This window comes from Leucopleurus acutus (genome assembly GCF_964270905.1).
Source record: "Leucopleurus acutus genome assembly, chromosome: 11".
Taxonomy (NCBI): domain Eukaryota; kingdom Metazoa; phylum Chordata; class Mammalia; order Artiodactyla; family Delphinidae; genus Leucopleurus; species Leucopleurus acutus.
Window position 1 is genome coordinate 39,704,796 of NC_139152.1, and position 19,361 is coordinate 39,724,156.

The 19,361-nt window shown below is 48.3% G+C and overlaps 2 protein-coding genes across 9 annotated transcripts in view; one reads left to right on the forward strand and one right to left on the reverse strand.

Annotated features, from left to right (window-relative positions):
• Nucleotides 1-8,395, forward strand: part of PFKM (phosphofructokinase, muscle) — a 39,200-nt gene extending 30,805 nt beyond the window's left edge. For all 3 annotated transcript variants that reach the window (XM_082851124.1, XM_082851125.1, XM_082851126.1), the window contains 12 exons: nt 672-736; nt 1,243-1,306; nt 2,043-2,192; nt 3,235-3,305; nt 3,661-3,748; nt 3,830-3,982; nt 4,479-4,643; nt 5,620-5,681; nt 5,905-6,016; nt 7,335-7,434; nt 7,514-7,619; nt 7,861-8,395. In XM_082851124.1, the coding sequence (XP_082707250.1) occupies nt 672-736; nt 1,243-1,306; nt 2,043-2,192; nt 3,235-3,305; nt 3,661-3,748; nt 3,830-3,982; nt 4,479-4,643; nt 5,620-5,681; nt 5,905-6,016; nt 7,335-7,434; nt 7,514-7,619; nt 7,861-8,005 (1,281 nt within the window). In that variant the 3' untranslated portion in view covers nt 8,006-8,395. The remainder of the gene's footprint in view (nt 1-671; nt 737-1,242; nt 1,307-2,042; nt 2,193-3,234; nt 3,306-3,660; nt 3,749-3,829; nt 3,983-4,478; nt 4,644-5,619; nt 5,682-5,904; nt 6,017-7,334; nt 7,435-7,513; nt 7,620-7,860) is intronic.
• Nucleotides 8,396-9,425: 1,030 nt separating this feature from the next.
• Nucleotides 9,426-17,951, reverse strand: ASB8 (ankyrin repeat and SOCS box containing 8). 6 transcript variants are annotated; one of them, XM_082849424.1, is made up of 4 exons: nt 17,869-17,951; nt 15,135-15,294; nt 13,567-13,671; nt 9,426-11,715 (listed from the first exon to the last, which is right to left on the reverse strand). In XM_082849424.1, the coding sequence occupies exons 2-4, from the start codon at nt 15,261-15,263 to the stop codon at nt 11,083-11,085; spliced, it is 867 nt and encodes a 288-aa protein (XP_082705550.1). In that variant the 5' UTR covers nt 15,264-15,294; nt 17,869-17,951; the 3' UTR covers nt 9,426-11,082. The 6 variants fall into 6 exon arrangements, with proteins under 6 accessions (XP_082705550.1, XP_082705549.1, XP_082705551.1 ...); XM_082849423.1 differs by having other exon boundaries at nt 15,135-15,298; nt 17,869-17,919; XM_082849425.1 differs by lacking the exon at nt 17,869-17,951 and adding an exon at nt 14,656-14,909 and having other exon boundaries at nt 15,135-15,247.
• Between the last annotated feature and the right edge of the window lie 1,410 nt (nt 17,952-19,361).

Genomic DNA, 19,361 nt, shown 5'->3' on the forward strand with positions numbered 1-19,361 from the left:
ACTGGAGAGAAGACATGTAAATGGTCTGGAAGATGCTGAGTGCTCAGGAAGTGGTGGCTCTAGTTACGGAGAAATCGCTCCTCTGATACCACAGGGCAGATGCTGCGGCTGGAAGCTCAGGTGTCCGGTTGATTCTCAGGGCTGGCTCTCCGTCTCCTGGCTGCTTCTCTCTGAGACTTAGGAGTCCTAATGACCTACAGCCCAGACAGGCTCCAGCCTTGCCTGGAACCGTATCTCTAAAAGCCCCAAGCTGAAGCCGTGGCTCGCAGAGCAGAAAGCAGTAGTTGGGAAGCACATGGCAGGGATCAGCCTTTCCTCCTAACTGGTTATCTGCAGGATCGTTTAATTTAGTCATTAGTTTAGAGGCTACTCTGAGGCTGGGGCCCTGGGTGTGGAATGGAGGAGGATGCTATCTTATCTGTGTGTACTCCTCCACTCTGCCCATCTTCGAATAAATAGAGCATAGAATCAGCCCTTTTCTTTTGCTGCTCATTACTCAGAAAATTAAGGAAAAGCAAAGATACTTCTTCTAAGAAAGTTTGGGGGGCATAGAAACGGTGGGGTACAGGATGGGCAGGATCCAATCACAAGCCCAGAGATGAGCAGGGTCTCAGTGTGGGATGGGAATCCAGCGCTGCTAGAGTCTGACTGTTGCTGTGCTTCTCCCTCAGACCAAAGACGTGACCAAGGCCATGGAAGAGAAGAGATTTGATGAAGCCTTGAAGCTGAGAGGCCGGTGAGGAAATGACCAGGAGCTCACTAGCTACAGAAATCAGATGCCAGAATGAAGCCAAAAGTCGACGTAGCTCCAGACCCCAAATAGGAGCTTCTGCTTTCTCCTCTTCTTATTGTCTCTGCAGCAGTTTCTTCTGAGAATTAGTTGTGAGATGACCAGGTGGCTCAGTTCAGCCCAGGGATTCTCTCCCTGGCCTTAGCCTTTCATAGTCTGTCATTTCTATATGTGGACCCAGCTAGATCATAAGTTTCTCTAGGCGAGGGGGGAAGAGTGCTCAGGGAGTGTTTGGTGGGTTAGTGGCCTCTTTGCAGCCCCGCCCAATCCCTGCTCGGCCCCAGTTATGTCCTTAGAGGTTTGCCCTGTGGAACTTCACGCTGGGAGCAAAACTTCAGACCAGATCCCCTTGGCTGCTGGCCTTGGGGAATGGCCTGGAGACACCACCCCTCTCTCCCTCCCTCCCTCTCTCCTCTCTCTCTCTCTCTCTCTCTCTCTCTGTACTTTTTTAGGAGCTTCATGAACAACTGGGAGGTATACAAGCTTCTGGCTCATGTCAGACCCCCAGTATCTAAGGTACTGGCAAGTTGCTCTCTTCCCTTATTCTCCCATTATGAAGTGCTACCCTCAATCCACACAACCTACTTCTTTGCCCGCCTGTAATCTTCAGTGCTGAGTCCTAGGCCCCACTAAGATAATTTTCTCTCAGTCACCCCAGATATAAGCCCATGTTCTTAGAGTGCCCTGAAGGTCTCTGAGCCAAGACCCACATCCAGTTTAAGGCATGCAAGGAATGGGAAAGAAGGCTCATGTATTATTTTCTCTGGGCAAATCTGGAATAATCACATCTAAGTGTATTTGAGCCACCTCTTCCATTGGTGTAGTGGTTCTTAATATTTACCATATACCAGAATTATCTGGGTTGCTCTTTAAACATGCATATTCCCCCCGCCTCAGAGGGGATTCAGATGGGGGTAGGGTCAGGAATATGCAGATTTCACAAGCTCGCTGGGTGGATCTGATACAGCAGGTGGTCCAAGGATCCCACTTTGGGAAACACTGCTCTGGAGGGTCTCCTATGCATTTTGCAGTGATACCTGGGATCAGGGAGCACAGCTTTATTTATTGATCTGTGATGAAGACTTTTGCTTCCCTCGTATGGGGGAGGGGACAGGCTGTGCTGGCGTTCCCTGGGGGAGGGGTGTGCTGTCAGGACCATAAGGGACTCAGAGTGTAGCTCCCCTCACTGACCTGTCCCCCCACCCCACAGCTGTCCCCTCTTTCCCCTTTCCCCCTCTGCTTCCTTCTCCAGAGTGGCTCTTACACGGTGGCCGTGATGAACGTGGGGGCCCCGGCCGCAGGCATGAATGCCGCCGTCCGCTCCACCGTGAGAATCGGTCTCATCCAGGGCAACCGAGTGCTGGTTGTACACGACGGCTTCGAGGGCCTGGCCAAGGGTCAGGTACAGGGATACAAGGAAGGAGGGCGCTTACTTTGGGGCCAAGGAGCAGTGGTGCAGAGGATAAGTGTAGTGGCTGACCTGCCTGTTGTCTTACCTTCCCCCATCCCTCACTGCCTTTTTCTCCTCTTGGGGTTCAAGCAGAAGTAGATACAGTAGTCCCCCCTTATCTGCTGGGGGCACATCCCCAGCGGATGCCTGAAAACACTATAGCACCAAACCCCAGGTACAGCTGATCCTGGAACAACTCGGGTTTGAACTGCATGGGCCCACTTACATGCAGAATTTTTTTTTTTGCGGGGGGGGGCATGCTGCACGGCTTGTGCGATCTTAGTTCCCTGACCTGAACCTGGGCCCACGGCAGTGAGAGCACCGAGTCCTAACCACTGGACCGCCAGGGAAGTCCCCAGAACTTTTCAGTGGCAAATACTGCAGTACTATATGATCCGGGGTTGGTTGGATCCACGAGTGCAGAGCGGTGGATGTGATGGCACCCGACCCCCATGCTGTTTGGGGTCAGCTGTATACTATGTGTTTTTTCTGTACTAATGGGTGGGTGGCATATACATCGTGGACACACCGGGCAAAGGGATGACCCACGTCTTGGGTGGGATGGTGCAAGATTTCATCACACCACTCAGAAGAGCATGCAATTTAAAACCTGTGAATTGTTTATTTCTGGAATTTTCCATTTAATATTTTTGGACTGAGATTGACCACAGGTAACTGAAAGCTTGGCAAGTGGAATCACAGATAAAGGGGGACTACTGTATTTAATTTTAGGGCAGTGGGAACAGGCCTCTGAAATGAACCCTTTGCAAACAACGCGTCTGATTTAATTCTCTGTCCCAGAGTTCAGCACAGGGCCTGGCGTAATCTAAGGCGCTTAAGATTTGTGAATGAGCAGAAAGGGGAGGAAGTTGAGTGAGGTGGAAAAGCTGGTGCCTGGCGTTCCTCTGTCCGGGCAGGTGGGTGTAGGGGCGGGGTCAGAGCTGAAGGAGATGTGTCAGGCCACCGTGTGGACCTGTGCAACCTTTCCCTGCAGATCGAGGAGGCTGGCTGGAGCTATGTTGGGGGCTGGACTGGCCAAGGTGGTTCTAAACTTGGAACTAAAAGGTCAGTGCATTACAGGAGCGCCTCCTCCTCGTCGCCCTGAAAGGCGGGCCTCGGCACGCGGGCGTCAGTTCATCCAGTCGGGCTCTGCCTGACCAGTGCTGTCTCTGGGTCCGCTCTCCACAAGCTCACAGTTGCCTCATGGGGGCAGACGAGCCAATCCAGACATCTCTTAGCATCTCTGGCAACTCAGAGCCCCAGCGTGTATCCTCGGACGGGGATGAGAAAGTGGGGTAGGGAAGGGGGCACAAGTTAAGAAACGATAAACAAAGTGCCTTCTAACTCTAGCGTTTCTCTCCTTCAATTTTGCTGTCTCTTCCCCAAATTCTATTCCCCTCCCCCTGCCCCAATCAACTAGAACTCTACCCAAGAAGAGCTTCGAACAGATCAGTGCCAACATCACCAAGTTCAACATTCAGGGCCTTGTCATCATCGGGGGCTTTGAGGTGAGTGCCCCCACCCCCGTTCCCCCCGCCCCCACCTTCCCTCTCCCCTCATTCCCGCCCCCACTGCTCTCGTCTTCTCAGGCTTACACGGGGGGCCTAGAGCTGATGGAGGGCAGGAAGCAGTATGACGAGCTCTGCATCCCGTTTGTGGTCATCCCTGCCACGGTCTCCAACAACGTGCCCGGCTCGGACTTCAGCGTGGGGACCGACACGGCTCTCAACACCATCTGCATGGTGAGGGCCACCACTGCTTCCCAGCCTCTGGCCAGGACTCTAATCCCTGGACCGAGTCTGGGCCTAGAAAGTGAGCCACTTGTTTTGTACCAACCAAGTCACAGTGTTAGAAGAATGCTTCTTCAAGCCCCGGCATTTACACACACTGCCTTTAACGGTGCATATGGTGTCCATCCTCCACGCCTTGTGAGTCCTGTCACCGAGAAAGGCGTCTGTACTCTGCATATCAAATGATTTTTCCTTTCTGAGGTCCTACAGCCTAGTTCCCCTACTCCGAGCAACAGGAGGGGTAGGGACAGCTTCCTTCCAGGGGAGGAGTTCCACACTGTGCTTAGCAGACGTGCCTGCCGTCCCGGAAGGCAAGCACTCGATGAGGCGTAGGGGCCCCGCTGGCCTGGGGAGGATGTCCCTCCGGAGTTCGGTGATGGCAGGGGCCAGCAAAGTGACGAGAATCACACCCCTGACCGTGTCTTTCTATGACCTGTTGTCTTTGCAGACCTGTGACCGCATCAAGCAGTCAGCGGCAGGCACCAAGCGCCGGGTGTTTATCATTGAAACTATGGGTGGCTACTGCGGCTACCTGGCCACCATGGCGGGCCTGGCAGCCGGGGCCGATGCTGCCTATATTTTTGAGGAGCCCTTCACCATTCGAGACCTGCAGGTAGACGGCTACCCAGAGCCCCTCTCCCCGCCCCAGTCTCTCCCCACTGTCCCCGTGGCGACCTAAGCTGTGAGAGCCCAAGGCGAGGACACAGCTGATGTGTGGTCTGTGTGGAGTCCTAGAAGGAGCACCGGGCGGGCATTCTCTGGTGTAACCTCCTGTATGTGGCCGCTGCTCCTGTTGCCGGAGCATTTGTTTGAAGGGTGGTATGCAGCTAAGCACTTTACGTGCGTTTTTGCATTTTATTTTCATAACAGACATGCAAGGGAGCTATTATCTCCATATTACAGATCAGAAAGGTTTAGTGAGGTTACAAAACCTTTCTAAACTTTGAGTAGGTGGTTTAACTGACTGAGAAAGTCACACGCCCACCCCCCACCCCCGCCAGATTTCCCCTGCTACCAAACCGGAGTCCTCATTCCATTTTTTGAGGGGATACCTTTATGATCCTCGTTTTCCAAGATCCCCGTTCATTGGAAGGAAAAAGAGCCACAAAGTGGAGGGCCGCCGGCTGAGGGAACTCCCTAATCCAAGGGCCCAGCCAACCCCTGCCCACAGTGGAGGGTGACCTTTTCCCTCCTTCACCCCCAACTCAAAGCCCAATGAAGCGACTGCTTCTGGGTGAATCGCTGCTGTACACGGAGCCGGACGCAACCCGTTTAGAGACCTACACGGAGAGCAGGGTCAGCCCTCTGAGGGAGGGAGAACTGGAAACCCCTGAAGGAGCTGAAAACTGACAGTTGCCACGCTTTGTCCAACTTTCCCTCTGCCTGTTCTGCCTGTCGCATCTGGAGTCTTAATTTCAGTCTGCACTGACCTTCTTAAAGGGCTTAGGCACGGTTCAGGCCCTGGGCTGTAAATAGCCCTCTTCCTGTCCCTCTCCCTCCTGCAGATGCCTGGAGGGGAAGAAGGGATCTATGAGCCTGCCCAGCCGGATCCACTCTCAGCCGGGCTTTGGATTTTGTTTCATTTTCAGGTGAATGTGGAACATCTGGTACAAAAGATGAAAACAACTGTGAAGAGGGGACTGGTGTTAAGGTACCTCATCCCCGGTTTGCTCCTAAGTGAAGAGAAGCAATAGTCAGGCTTTGGCCCTCGTCAGACTGCATCCGTGGCTGGGACACCCTGAGGAGTCTGGATACAAATGGAGAGCGCCTGGCCACGGGGGTAGATGGAACCGGGAGGGGCAAAGCTGACCAAGGCAGAAGGCGGGTGGAGGGAGTGGGACAACGCCCGGCACAGGCTTCGGTCTCTCCTGCAGGAATGAGAAGTGCAATGAGAACTATACCACTGACTTCATCTTCAATTTGTACTCTGAGGAGGGGAAGGGCATCTTCGACAGCAGGAAGAATGTGCTCGGCCACATGCAGCAGGTGCGGAAGACACGCCATGCCCGTCACCAGACAGCCATAAATAACCCCCAACAGTCACTGAATCTCCCAGTAGACTCCGACCCGCTGGAGGCTATCAGGGCTGCCACAGAGCGTGGGCCTGCAGGCTTTTACAGTCACAGCATCAGAAATCTTTACCTTGGAAATGGCCTTAGACATTCTGTGGTTCATCCTCTTTATTCAGGGCAGGGTTTCTCAACCTTGGCACTCTTGCCATTTTGAGCTGGAAAATTCTTTGTGGTTGTTCTGTGTGGTGTAGGATTGCTTACTTAGCAGCATCCCTGTACTCTTACTCACTAGATGCCAGTAGCACACCCTCCTCACTTGTACGACTGAAAAAATGTCTCTAGACATTACCATATGTCCCCTGGGGGGCCGAATCGTCTCCAGTTGAGAACCACTGGTTCAGATGAAGAAAATGAGGCCACAGAGGAGAACTGCTTTTTTCAGGGCCACTAGTCAAGCTGGAATGAGGTCAAAATGAGCTGGTCCAGTGCTTTCGCCACCATAGCATGCTGCCTTTTGTGGGGAACCTGTGAGATGAGTACAGGCACCTTGCTAGGGTTGGGCTCCATCTCTGGAGTTTCAAGGGGAAAGGAATCCCTTTCTATCACCCACATTCAATCCCCACCCAAGGCAGGCCTCACTCACAGATGATACTAGTGGTCTGAGGCCTACCCCATCCCAAATGTCCCCACAGATGCCTCTTAAGCATTGACCTTTGACCTTTCTATACCCACAGATGAATTCACATTATCTCAGTTTGAATGGGCTTAGCAGCTCCTGCAGGAATGGGGTACTATTGGATAAAGCATGACGACCTATTTTCTGTTTTTCCTTCCTTCCCATTTTCCCACTTCTGCTTTGTTCAGAGAAACTCTGCACCATGTTTTATATTATTCTGAGGTGCTACCAAGAGCATCCAAATTGGGTCACAAGGAACACTTGTGTCATCGATGATGGTGACTGACAGAAGCTGCTAAGCTAATGAGGGGCAGGGAATTGACTGAATGGCCAGTAAGACTAGAAGGAAATGAACAGGGTCATGCAGCTACGGAGCTGGAAGAGGCGACTGTGAGACCAGTCATCCCCTTGTACTGATTAGTTACTCTGAAGTCTGGTGAACGGCCAAATACACCAGGCCAGCTTGCCCTGGCTCCCGGCCCTGCTTCAGGATTTCCTTTCACAGTTAGACTTCCGGATTCCTCTTTCTGGTTATAAACTTTCCTCTGTGTATTCCCATCTCTCTGCCACTTCATTAGAGTCCTTCCCCGTGTAATTTTTATGATTCTTTTTCCAGGGTGGGAGCCCAACTCCATTTGACAGGAATTTTGCCACTAAGATGGGTGCAAAGGCTATGAACTGGATGTCTGGGAAAATCAAAGAGAGTTACCGTAATGGTAGGTGGGGTAAGAGGGTGAGCCCCCTTCCTAGAAGCTGGTTCCCAGTATAGAAGCTGACTGACCATCCCTGTTGCAGGGCGGATCTTTGCCAATACCCCAGACTCGGGCTGTGTTCTGGGGATGCGTAAGAGGGCCCTGGTCTTTCAACCCGTGGCTGAGCTGAAGGAACAGACAGATTTTGAGTGAGTACCTCTACCTCCTGCGGTGGTTCCCTCCCCGGTAGTTTCGAGATCTACCCTTCCCAAGCTACTCACCTTCTTCAGTCCTTTTCTTTTAGGAGTAACACCTGTAGTCGTACTTACTTCAGATCTGCTGCCCAGGCCCCAAATCCAGCCTCTTCTGCTCAACTTCTTCCCATAGGCTTTGATAGAAGTTGATTGGGGTGCTAGAGATTAAATCATCATCTACCTCGTTCCTCTGTAGGCACCGCATCCCCAAGGAACAGTGGTGGCTGAAGCTGAGGCCCATCCTCAAAATCCTAGCCAAGTATGAGATTGACTTGGATACCTCAGAGCACGCCCACTTCGAGCACGTCAGTCGGAAGCGGTCCGGAGAAGCTGCCATCTAAACCTCTTTGCAGTGAGAGGAACGGATCGTCTGATCATGGTCAGCTCACCCTGATAGATCCAAGTCCATGCATTCTCAAGTGTTTCAGCTCAGCTCACTTTCAATTAGGTTTCCTTTTATTCTGTAACTGCAGCCATGGTCAGCTCTGGCCAGGGAGCTGGGGCAGGGGGCAAGTAAGCGTAAGCTCCTTGTAGTTAGAATTTATCCTGACTTCCACCCCAGCTTCATGTGTCACACGAGGCTGGGCTCCTCTAGTGCTACTGCTCGATTTCAGTTACTCGGTTAGAATTTTCCTAAAAATAAGCTTTATTTATTTCATTGTGATAACAAAGTCTTGGTTCCTCTACTACATTTACGACAGTGACAAACCATAACTACACTAATAAATGCCAACTGGTCACTGTGCTTTTGGTTCTCCTGTTATCATCTTCACAAGTGCACTCCTGTCAGCCTCAAGCACCAGATTCTGCCCAGCAGACACCTAGGAAAATGCAGCCCATGCGCTAAGCCCATGTACTTCTCTCTGTTCTTGGACATCTCTTGACTCTGTACACAGGGTCCTAAAGCACAGGACCCTGTCCTTATCCTCATCCCGCAACTAGTCCCTCCTGCATCCTCTGCAGCCAACAGGATGCTCCCGTCTTCCTTAAGCATGAAGTTGTGTTTTACCTCTTGATCATCTACCCATTACCCAGCGTTGCTATTTTCCAGCCATCCCCCAATCTCTACTCTTCCTCTGACAATACAGGGTTCTTCCTTCTCAACTTTTCCCCTGTGCTCCTTCCTCGATGAAAGCCAGACACCATCGGTGGGGAGACATGTACATCCTGAATGCCTGGGAAAGAGAGACACCCAGTCCTGGACCTAGTTTGGTGGGTTGGTTGAAATACTGATTAGGAAAATTGTCAGTTCTTATTCAGCTCAATTTGTTTTCTGTCCCATACTGCCTCATTAGCAAGTATCCATGTAATACAGTTGGTTCTTAGGATTGGGACTACAGACTGTTCCCCCAGTTGATAGGATGCTTCCCTGTCAATGCCAGGCTTGAGATTAGTCTCCAATAATCAGATCCTGGCTCTTGGCACAAGCGTACATATTCCTCCCAACCTACACAGTTTCCTCGCTTGCTTGCTGAAGCAGGACGGAAGTTTGAGGTTTTACAAGGGATGGAGGAAAGGATTATCTGTAGTACTTCACTTTTGCTGGCTGTCCAAAGTATAACTGCTATACCCTAAAAACAGTTCTAAAAAATGACCGAGGGCTTCCCTGGTGGCGCAGGGGTTAAGAACCCGCCTGCCAATGCAGGGGACATGGGTTCGAGCCCTGGTCCAGGAAGGTACCACATGCCACAGAGCAACTAAGCCCATGGGCCACAACTACTGAGCCCGCGTGCCACAACTACTAAAGCCCACGCGCCTAGAGCCCGTGCTCCGCAACAAGAGAAGCCACCGCAATGAGAAGCCTGCACACCACGATGAAGAGTAGCCCCCGCTCGCCACAACTAGAGAAAGCCCATGCGCAGCAACGAAGACCCAACGCAGCCAAAAATAAATAAAATAAAATAATTTATAAAGCAAACAAAAAATGACCGAGAAGTCTTGTCAGAGCCCGGCACTAAAGCAGCCAAATGCTCTTTGTACAGTTCTTTAAGGGGAAGAAAAATTAATATCAAGCACTGTTATCACTGATTCTTCAAAACAGCCAATGCAGGTGGTGGTGACAGCCCCATTTCAGAGATGAGGACACTGAGGCTCACGGTAATTAAATAATGTACAGAAAAGTAGGAACAGTAGAAATTGCCAAACTTGCTTTTAGAACTGTTTATTTCTTTTTTTTTTTTTAAGTGAGCAAAAAACACCAACAGCAAAAGGACAAAAGCGGACAAACTTTTTCAAATTAGCTGTGTCAGCAGTTCATTTTTATTTATAGTTCCCAATCAGTTAAAAAAAAAAGTTTTCCACATTTGCATAAGGTCATCTAGGATCAATAACAACTTGATCTAGTTTAGGAACATGAAAAGGGAGAGTACTGTAGACTAAGTGTTGTTCACTAAAACAGATCTTTTTTGGGTAGGTGGGTCATCTCTGAGGAAGCTCTTATAATGCTCCTCCCCCACTCCTCAACTCTCCACCCCCTCCACCAATGTCTAGTATAGATCAGTAAAAAGTAAAGTTTCCAAAACACCTGAAAACAAAACAAATTCCAAACTCTTAGCAGAGTGAATGAAGAAGACCAGAGAGAAAAGGCAGCCCAGCCCACGTCCTCCTGTGCTACAGCAAACACCTTTGCCTACGGCGCAGGAAGTGCCTATCAAGCCCACTAGAGCAAACTGGCTGTCAGGAGGAGAAAGAACTGCATTAGAAGAAAAGTTCTGAGGACTTTTAGTTCTTAGGACTGCTTAGAACCTCCTATCCCTTCTACTATATGGAAAGCAGCAAGACCATCTTTCTAAAATAATATTGCTGAACTACTGTAACCCTTGGGCACACCCATGGAAAAGAAGCAAAGGCTGCCCTTCCCTTCGATGGTGAGAAAGGGGGCCAGTCCCTTCTGAATGCCCCAGGATGATTCTAGGGATATCATCCAGCCCAATTCTGAACCTGCACACCATTTGAGGTTGTAGTATCTTCATTTGGGGGCTGCAATTGTTAGCTGGAATTTTCTTAAACTTCTTCACAGATCAATTAAAATGTTTCTAAGAGGGATTCTTCTGAAAACGTTAATCAGGTCCCCAAAGGAAAACCAAACACATGTTCTATAAATACGCTTCATCTTCCGAGACAAATTTAGTCTCACTGTTGACTTTTTCCCTAAAGGGAGGGTTAGGGAGACCTCTTCCTTTTCAGGGTGCAATATGAAAGGCCAGGTAAGAAACAGAAACAAAAGTGAGGGACGTTTTTGGTTGCTTGGTTTGGGGAGGGAAGGTGATGTGGAGGTTACTGTTGTGACATGTTGCCTCGAAATAGAAACCACAGAGCAGGAACAACTGCTTTCCCTGTTTTCCAAGACAGAGACAGTGCTGCAGGGCAAAACCTCACCCAGAGTTGCCTGCCTGACGGTGCACTCGTCTCCTCTGGGCTATTCTACGAGTAACAGGTATTCCTTCAGAGAAGCTGGCAGTGGAAGGCCCTTCACCGCATCCGGCAGATACTGGAGTCCCAGGCTCCGGCGCACAGCATAGCGCGAGAGGGTTTTGAGGGTCCCTGGGGCTGAGCACAGAACAGTCAGTTTTTCACATAGCTGCTGGTCTTTGGCCACTTCTCGTGGCATGGTGCCATTTTTCCTTAATTCAAAGTGTCCCACAGCTCTGTGGAGGAGCTCAAAGCAAGAGTCCTCTTTCTCTGTTCCAAGTCCCCTGACTAGCAGAGCCACCAGGCGGGAGATGGGCGTCTGGCCTTTTAGGTTGATGACTCTGACCTCCGCACCATAATCAAGAAGGATGCTGATGCTCTCAAGATTTCCCTTCATGGCAGCCCAGCTGAGCGGGGTGTCATTGTTGTAATCCAGGGCGTTGACAGAGGCCCCGCTCTCCAGGAGGGCGCGCACACACTCGGCATTGTTCTTAAAGGCTGCCCAGTGAAGTGGGGTGTCTCGGTTGCCGTCCAGTGCATTGGGGTTTGCACCATATTCCAACAGGACTTCCACACAAGCCTCATCTTTCTCAGCTGCATAGTGGAGGGCTGTTCGGTTATAACCATCCAGGGCATTCACCTGTAAAGGGGGAGCAACTACATTACAGTGTATAGACGACTGAGAGGACGACAGGCTGGCAAAGACACTTGCATGTGTCTATCCATTACCTTTGCTATGTAACGTTCTGAACATGAGGGTCAACAAGCAATTCCCAGGGAGTCATGGTGATCAGGATGGAGCTATGACAGGAGCTGAGGAGCAAATAGGAAAACAACTGTCCCCAGACAACCAACACTATGATGTCCACCGATTAGCTGGCCTGCATTATCTAGGGTTTTGCTTCCACGTTCTTATTTACTATTCACTAGGACCTCTACCACAGGGTAAGGGGAAAGAAAGAGAAGATGAAGTCTAAGTCCTCGTAACTACTCTGAAAGATGTTTATTGGAAAGCGGCTTGCATATACTGGCCAGAGAAAAGGTTTTGGGTTATTTTACTTATCCTGACTCACTCTGTATCCCGTGGCTAACGGCAACCAGACTGAAAAATAATGAGGTCAAGATTCTGCCCATGTGGCTCTGCTGTGTTCTTTAACCATCCAGAGAAGCTCAGATTGTTCATCCAAGTCAGCCCCCTGCAAACATATGCTGTGAGGTCACAAGAGAGCCTGGAGGAAAGCATGTGGAGGAAAGAACACAGATCTTCCAGTGCTGGAAGAGCAGCTGGCTTGCTAAAACTCAGCATCACCTATAATTTTTGAAGGCTACAAAGACTTCAGATCCCAGGTTTAAATAGCGAATTATCTTCTCCCATGAAAGGCATTAAAAAAAAAAAAACCCTGCGATATTTAACTGAGTTCAACCTTCTACTTAGCTAAAAACTGCCTCCCCCACCGCCCCCTGGGGTAGTTTCACTTTTATCATTGACATTAATCACTGGCTTTCACTTCAGGGTCACTCATAAAAGTTATGGGATAGTTAATGACAAGTAGAGAACAACATGGCGGTGTGGAGGTGAGGATGCTGGGGGCTGCAGCAGGCTTACCGACCAGTGTGTCTGGGGCCTGCACACCAGCTTCATGGCATGTCTGATTCAGATGAGTGCCGCAGCGTGTGCACCTTGAGGATGCCTCAAAAGCTGTTGAAACTGCTGATTTATCTATTTAATAGGCACTTACTTAGTAATTACTACATGCCAGTGCTCTAAACAGTTTACAACCTTATGAAGAAGACACCACTATCATCCTCATTTTACAGATGGGGAAACTGAGGCAAAGAAAGGTTAAGTAACTTGTTCAAGGTCACACAGCTGGAAGTGACAGAGCTGGAATTCAAATTTATGAAGTATGGTTCCAGACTCTGTTCTTTTAATCATTCATTATACTATGCTGCTTCTTGCTAATGCCAATAAAAAGTAATCTATGTTTTTTTATGTTCAGATACATTCGAAAGAAAATAGGAACAAGATATGCTAAGACAGAAAAAAAATCAGTGGGCAGAAAGAGCACAAGTAGCTCAGTCCTGGGGAAGGGGCTGCCTAGTGATCTACTTTCCAGTGACAGAGGTATTAGAAGTGTACATCCAGTAGCAAGTCTCAAGTGGTTTACGTTGGATCAGGGTTGAGGGGCCTGGATAGTCAACAGGCAATGACAGGATTAAATGGAAATATAAACAACCCTAGAAGGAAGGCTGAGAGATTAAGGGGAGATAAAAATTCCCTCTTCCTGGAGTCATGGACAGTGTAAGAAAGAAAGGCAAAGGAATGAAATACTTCGGATGATTCACCATTACATTTTGTTTTAATATTGGCCATGCCGATGTTACCAGGGGCTAGAAGGTGGGAAGAAATGGGAGAAGAGACAAGAAATTGTGGGAAAGTGTGAAGCTCAAGTTTAGTGCATCACTGATGTGACAGCGTTAGAAACCTTACCTCAGCTCCCTTCTCCAGCAGTAATTCCACACAGTCAGCATCGGACACCATGCAGGCACAGTGCAGGGGCTTCAGCGTGCCGTGGGTACAGTTCACATCTGCTCCCTGTGGGCGGAAGGAAAGTTCGATCGGTGTCTTCAGCTCTCGCTCACCACGCAGGACAAGACTCAGAACAAGGTCCGGGGGGAAAAGGGTCCTGACTCTGTACTGTAAACATACTACCAGCCCCAGTTTCTATTCCTATTCATTAAATGATATTATAATGCCAATATCCAAACCAAGAGAATACACTGAAGATGAACGAAAGGAACTGTCGCTCCCTTAGATCAAGTCATTAAGATTCTCCACAAGCTAGACTGCCAGATGGTCATTTGGACATCACTGAGGACATAACCTTATATGTAAAAGCAGTGGAACCTTATCATCAGGCAGGAAGGTTGGAAAAGCAATCACCTTTCTATGGCTACCATGCTCTGAAAAAGTCAGGAAAGGGAGTCTTTCAGCCTGAAGCCAGGAGAACTGCCATGCTCTTTTGCCACCTGACAGATGACCATCACTAATACTAAGGTCATCTTAATGTTATCTCTTTGTTTATAAACATCTTCAAAGTAGCCTATTATTATCAGCATTCTCTGCCACCTAGCCCCCCACTGGTAACTTCTATTTCAAATCTGGTAAAGAAGACGGAGATACCACAGCAGACCAAAGTCACAGAATGACTCAGCAGCAGAGCTAGAATTAGAACGTGACCAAGTTTCTACTGCTGAGTCTTCTGATACCACTTTTGCCGAGAACAAGCTAATGCTGTATGACTTTTTCTTCTCACAGCTGTGCCACACAACTCTGAAGCAGCTACAGGGCTCTAGGCTTTAAATAAGGACTCTAAAGTTGTTAAAAAAGAATGTACAGAAGTAACTATCTGGATGCATTCTCTAGTGACCAAAAAAATTACCCTGTAACTTCTCTTCAACAGGAATAATACACAGAAAAAGGCATCAAAGCCCTTCTAGGATACTAGTCATTCAACAGAATTACTGAATAGTAGTGGTTAGACATCAGATAGTTAAGTTTTCTTAAGTCAAAAATTACCATGCATGTTAGGGGTTGATCTTCTCTGTGGAACTTTAAGTGGTGGCTGTTGGTAAGACAGAAGGCCAGTGATATCTCTCCATGTAATTATTACAAAACACAAGGATTTGAAAGCCGCTTATGCTTTGCTTGCCTCCTTCCTCCCTTAGTACAGCATGTGTTGAAGACTCTGAGCTTGCTGGGTCCCATGTGCACCATATGCAGACGGAGATTTTATAGAGAACAAGGGACTAGGTTTATCTAGAACATAATTCCTGAAGAAAAATATCATAGGCGCAAAGTGAAAGGCAGAAGGGAAGAGAAGCAAAACATAGGCTAAATATATTTTAATGGTCAAGTTAATACATTTTAGAAGACTGTAAAAACTCCCTGTGATCTTGTGCTGAGTCAGAGCTGCAAACCTGTCATCCATTAGGATTCCCCGGGAGCTTTCCCACTTCACCTCCCCAAGGGCTCTCGCATCAACACAGCGCACTCACCCCTCTGATGAGGTCCTCTACATTGTCATGTGGGAAGGAGCGAATGGCAGCGATTGTTCGGATTAAGCGCTCTGAGAGAGAGTATTTGCTCTGAATGCTCTGCATAATATACCACATACTGGAACTCATCAAGGCTCAGAGTACGTTCACATGCTCCAAACTGCCTGAAACAAAGATGTTTTAGGCATACACAGTCTCGCTGAGCACACCTGTCCTTAGTTAGAGGTTCTCTGAGGCCTTCCCACTACTAAAACCAGATTTCAAATAGATCAATGATTCATTCATTAATATCATTTTTTCTTAATCATAAGAAATAGATTATAATAGTTGCTGAAGGAGCTGGGTAAACCTGGATGCAAATGTTCTGACCCTTGAAATCTCAGTTCTACTCTCTGACCTAGCCTAGCACAAGATTTCCCCAAGAGGCTCCAAGCTCCCCATGGAGCTCTGTGTGGTTTAAAAAAGACTAGGCAAGGAAGGGGATTCTTTTAAAGGCTAAAGATGCCACAAAGCATTCTTTTCCTCCTCTGAATTATGTGGTCTTTATTATCAGCATCCCCTTTAGGTTACTTGTTACATGTGGCCTTGCAGTATAGTTATGGTCATATTGTCTTTCCATCTAAACTGTAATCAATTGGAAGGCAAGGTCCTTGTCTTCTACTTTTTTGGCCCATATAAGGCCAGCCACAGAGTCTTACAAAAAGTAGGTACTTAATAAATACTGGTTGATTGACTGACTAAAGGGTATGGGAGTGATTGCTACTTGTGAGAAGAGATGGAACAAATACAAATGACAAGGCATCTGTGAAACAGTTTAAAATGTCTTCAGCAAAGAAAAAAATAGGAAGTTTTTGAGGTAATATTCTAAAATAAGGAAGGAACGCCAAAGTATAATTACTCTGGGGTCATCTATATAAAATTAGAAAAAAATTTCAAAGTTCACACCAATGACATATGCTTGCAGTTGTACGAAAACAAGCACATTTAAGAGTGAAAAATGAATTTAAAAATTGGCCATTTGTGACAACTGTGAAGCAGACTTCAGTTCGGCGTTGGAAGAAGAAAATAATGCAATATACATAAATTCAACTATGATAAGTTTCGGCTGTATAAGAGCCATGTATCAGTTGGGGAACATTTAAGATTACAGCAAAGAAGGTGGAGTATTTCTATGAAAAAGCATATATCAAACTGTAGAGAAAGCACGGTATGCTGTACGGCTCTCTAGGTATAACTGTTTAGGAATCCATGTTCTTATCAAACTATAAGCTCCTTGGCGGTAAATACAGTGTTATTTTTAACAGTGCCTCGCACATGGCAGGTTCTCAATAAATATCTGTTGAACCAGTGTAAAGCTTATTACTTTGGATCCTAAAAAAATCCAAGACTTGCAGTAATTAAACATCTTATGCATATGATGACTACTAAGGGAAAAATCCAAAAATTATTTTGGTCATTTCATACTATGTAATTTTTGCCTTTTGTGAAGGACTATCCCCTTATACATTATGCAATATACTATAAACTCTAATAGTTTCCATTTTGCTAATCAGTAGCCATTTATCTGTTTAAAATATATACAGTATTAATTAATGGAATGCAAGTTAAAAATATTCAATTCATAGGTATCAATGATTCAAACTGGGTATTCTCCCCTACTTTATTAAGAATAAGTAAACTTACACACTTGTTTATATGCCTCCCTGAAATTTTCTAGATAGTTTAGACTTGGCATACGTTTTAATCTCTCCAACAGCCACGAAACTCCTCAGAGACAAAGGGTCTGTATTTTACACTTCATTGTTGCAAGGAAAAAGGGGGAAAAGGCATAGCTGTATTTGAGTCAGCGATTTCAAGAACGGGGGCAGAAAACAGAGCGTCCAAAGTGGAAGGCTTACACCGAAGTGGTTCTGTTAACCATTTCCGGGTCATGATAATCTGAAAAAACTACACCCTGCAATCATTTTCGGAGCGCCCTTGGGCTCCAGGCTAAGAATTCCTAACTCAGAATATGACCACTGGTCCTCTGCTGCTGCCGCCTCGAAGCTCGTGCTGAAGAGTGAAACTTCGGGGCACATAGACAACATTCACCGTCAGGGAGGGTCAACGAAATCTAAACTCGACGTATCTCCGGGCAGCAGCCTATGCACGGTTTGACCCCAAGTCTCCCCTTTCCTCTGCTGGTACTGGAAGTCCTCTCTCTCCCGTTTTCTTTCACTTCGGATCCAGAGACAACCCCAAGGTTTTTTTTTTTTGTTTGTTTTTTTGTTTTTTTTTTTTAATTGCGAAGCTAGAAGCAAAGTAGGAGAGAGGTGACGTTCAAGAGCTCTGGTGCTAGTGAGACCAGGCTTCCGCCCACCCAGGCGGGCCCCCGCCCCACCGCGCCTGCTTGGGGGAGGAGTCGCGGCAGCTTGGTCTCGCCGAATCTAGGGGGGTGATGGACAACTGTACGAAATGCGAAGACATGTGGTGTCACTTTCCGCACGGGCTCCTCAGAGACCGCAGCAATTCCAGCGGGTCTCCCGGGGCCGGTATTGAAACGGGGTCGCGAAATCTGGCAGGGGAGCCCCTGAGGCGGACCAACCCCTGCCCCGATCTCCCCAAGGCCCGGAACGAGGTCCCAGCCTCGAGGGCTGGCGGACCCCGAGCTGGGAGTGGAGGAAGCATTACTGGGCGTGGTGCCCCGGATTAGGGAACCAGGCTGCAGACATTTTTGCAGCGGGGTAACACTCACCGAACTGCAGGGCTGACCTGGGTGGTGAAAGCCGCTGTCAAGACGTGACCCGGAAGCAGAAGTTGCCTCCCGGGGGCCCCTCTGTTTACAGGATAGGTGACTAGAACGGGCGCCTGCGCAGCGACCAGTGTCCGAAGGCGGAACGCGCCTGCGCAGGCTTGTGACGCCGCCTTGGTCCAACCAAGGCTTAGTTAACCACTTTGCTATCTAGCCCCGCCACAGGGTTTGCGCAGGCGCAATGTAGCGCTGTCGGCTGCTGGCCGGGCGCTGAGTCCGTGGCGGTCGTGGGCAAAGAGCTCACTCCCCGCTGGCTGTTCGACCAACTCCGTGGGGCTGTGCCTGCGTGGAGCAGGCCTGCAATGAGTTCATCCGAGCCCTGCGCTGCCTCCCACTGTCTCCATCTGATACCGGACCTGAACAGCCAATTCCCAGATTATTCCCAAACTCGCGACACCGATGCGGTTCGTTAGGAGAATAAACTGTTAGTAAGAAGTGTCTTTGGCAAATAAAAGAGACTTCCAGCATTTTTCATAACATTGGAACGCATCGATGCACCTCGGAACCCTTCTGGTTATTGTCCACCCTCCCTCAAAGGAAACTATTGATATATCAAAGATAAACAAGCACTCATGAGGAGCACTAGCCCAAATGTTGAGGGCTGAACAAATACGTACATGCTGACATTAACCTTTCCCAACCAGAGAGATGCTGACACCTCCGAGTGATGAGTTTTTCCATACAAAGCATAAACATTTCGAAGCCAGCTGCACGTGGTGGTGCATGCGAAGAGTAAAGCAGCCCACACAGGCAGACTGTTAAGAGCCGTGATCTACCCCGCAGCCCGTTTAACCAAGAGTTCCCCAGCACCCCTTCCTCAAAGCTTGCTCTGAGCAACAGAATTTGACCAGTTTGAGAGTAAAGCAGGGCCCAGATAGTTCTTGTATGTCAGCGAGGGAATGGCGAACTGGAAAAGTTCAGTGAGTCTCCTCCCAGCATCGTATAAATTAAGGATGCTTAGTACATTTCCTTATTATTAAGGATTGGGAGACAGATTTGCAAACAGTCAATTGCAGTTAAAGATCACTATTTCAACAACATTTTACTGTACAAAGCTGATGTTGAAGAACAGTTCTACTTCATGGTGAGATCAAGAGAGTGTAGAGAGAGAGAGGGTCTGTGAAGAGGTTTCTTGTGGAGAAATGTGTTTTGTTGAGATCCCGCTCCCTTCCCACTCAGAGGAAGAGGCAGTGCTGGTGCTGCATCCTTCTCAAGCCTCAAGAGGGGACTCTGTGGGACCAGAGAGCTTGGAAATTGTTTCCCATAGTTGTAAAACACAGAGGACTGCACTGACTCTTGCATATAAATAAAAGAAGGCAGTGGCCATAAAACAGAGGTGGCTGCATTGGGATCCACCAGCACACCCAGATTCGGTAGGGATGACAAATGTGAAATGTTTTCCTGGACCCAATGTGGGCCACATAGAGGACAGTCAG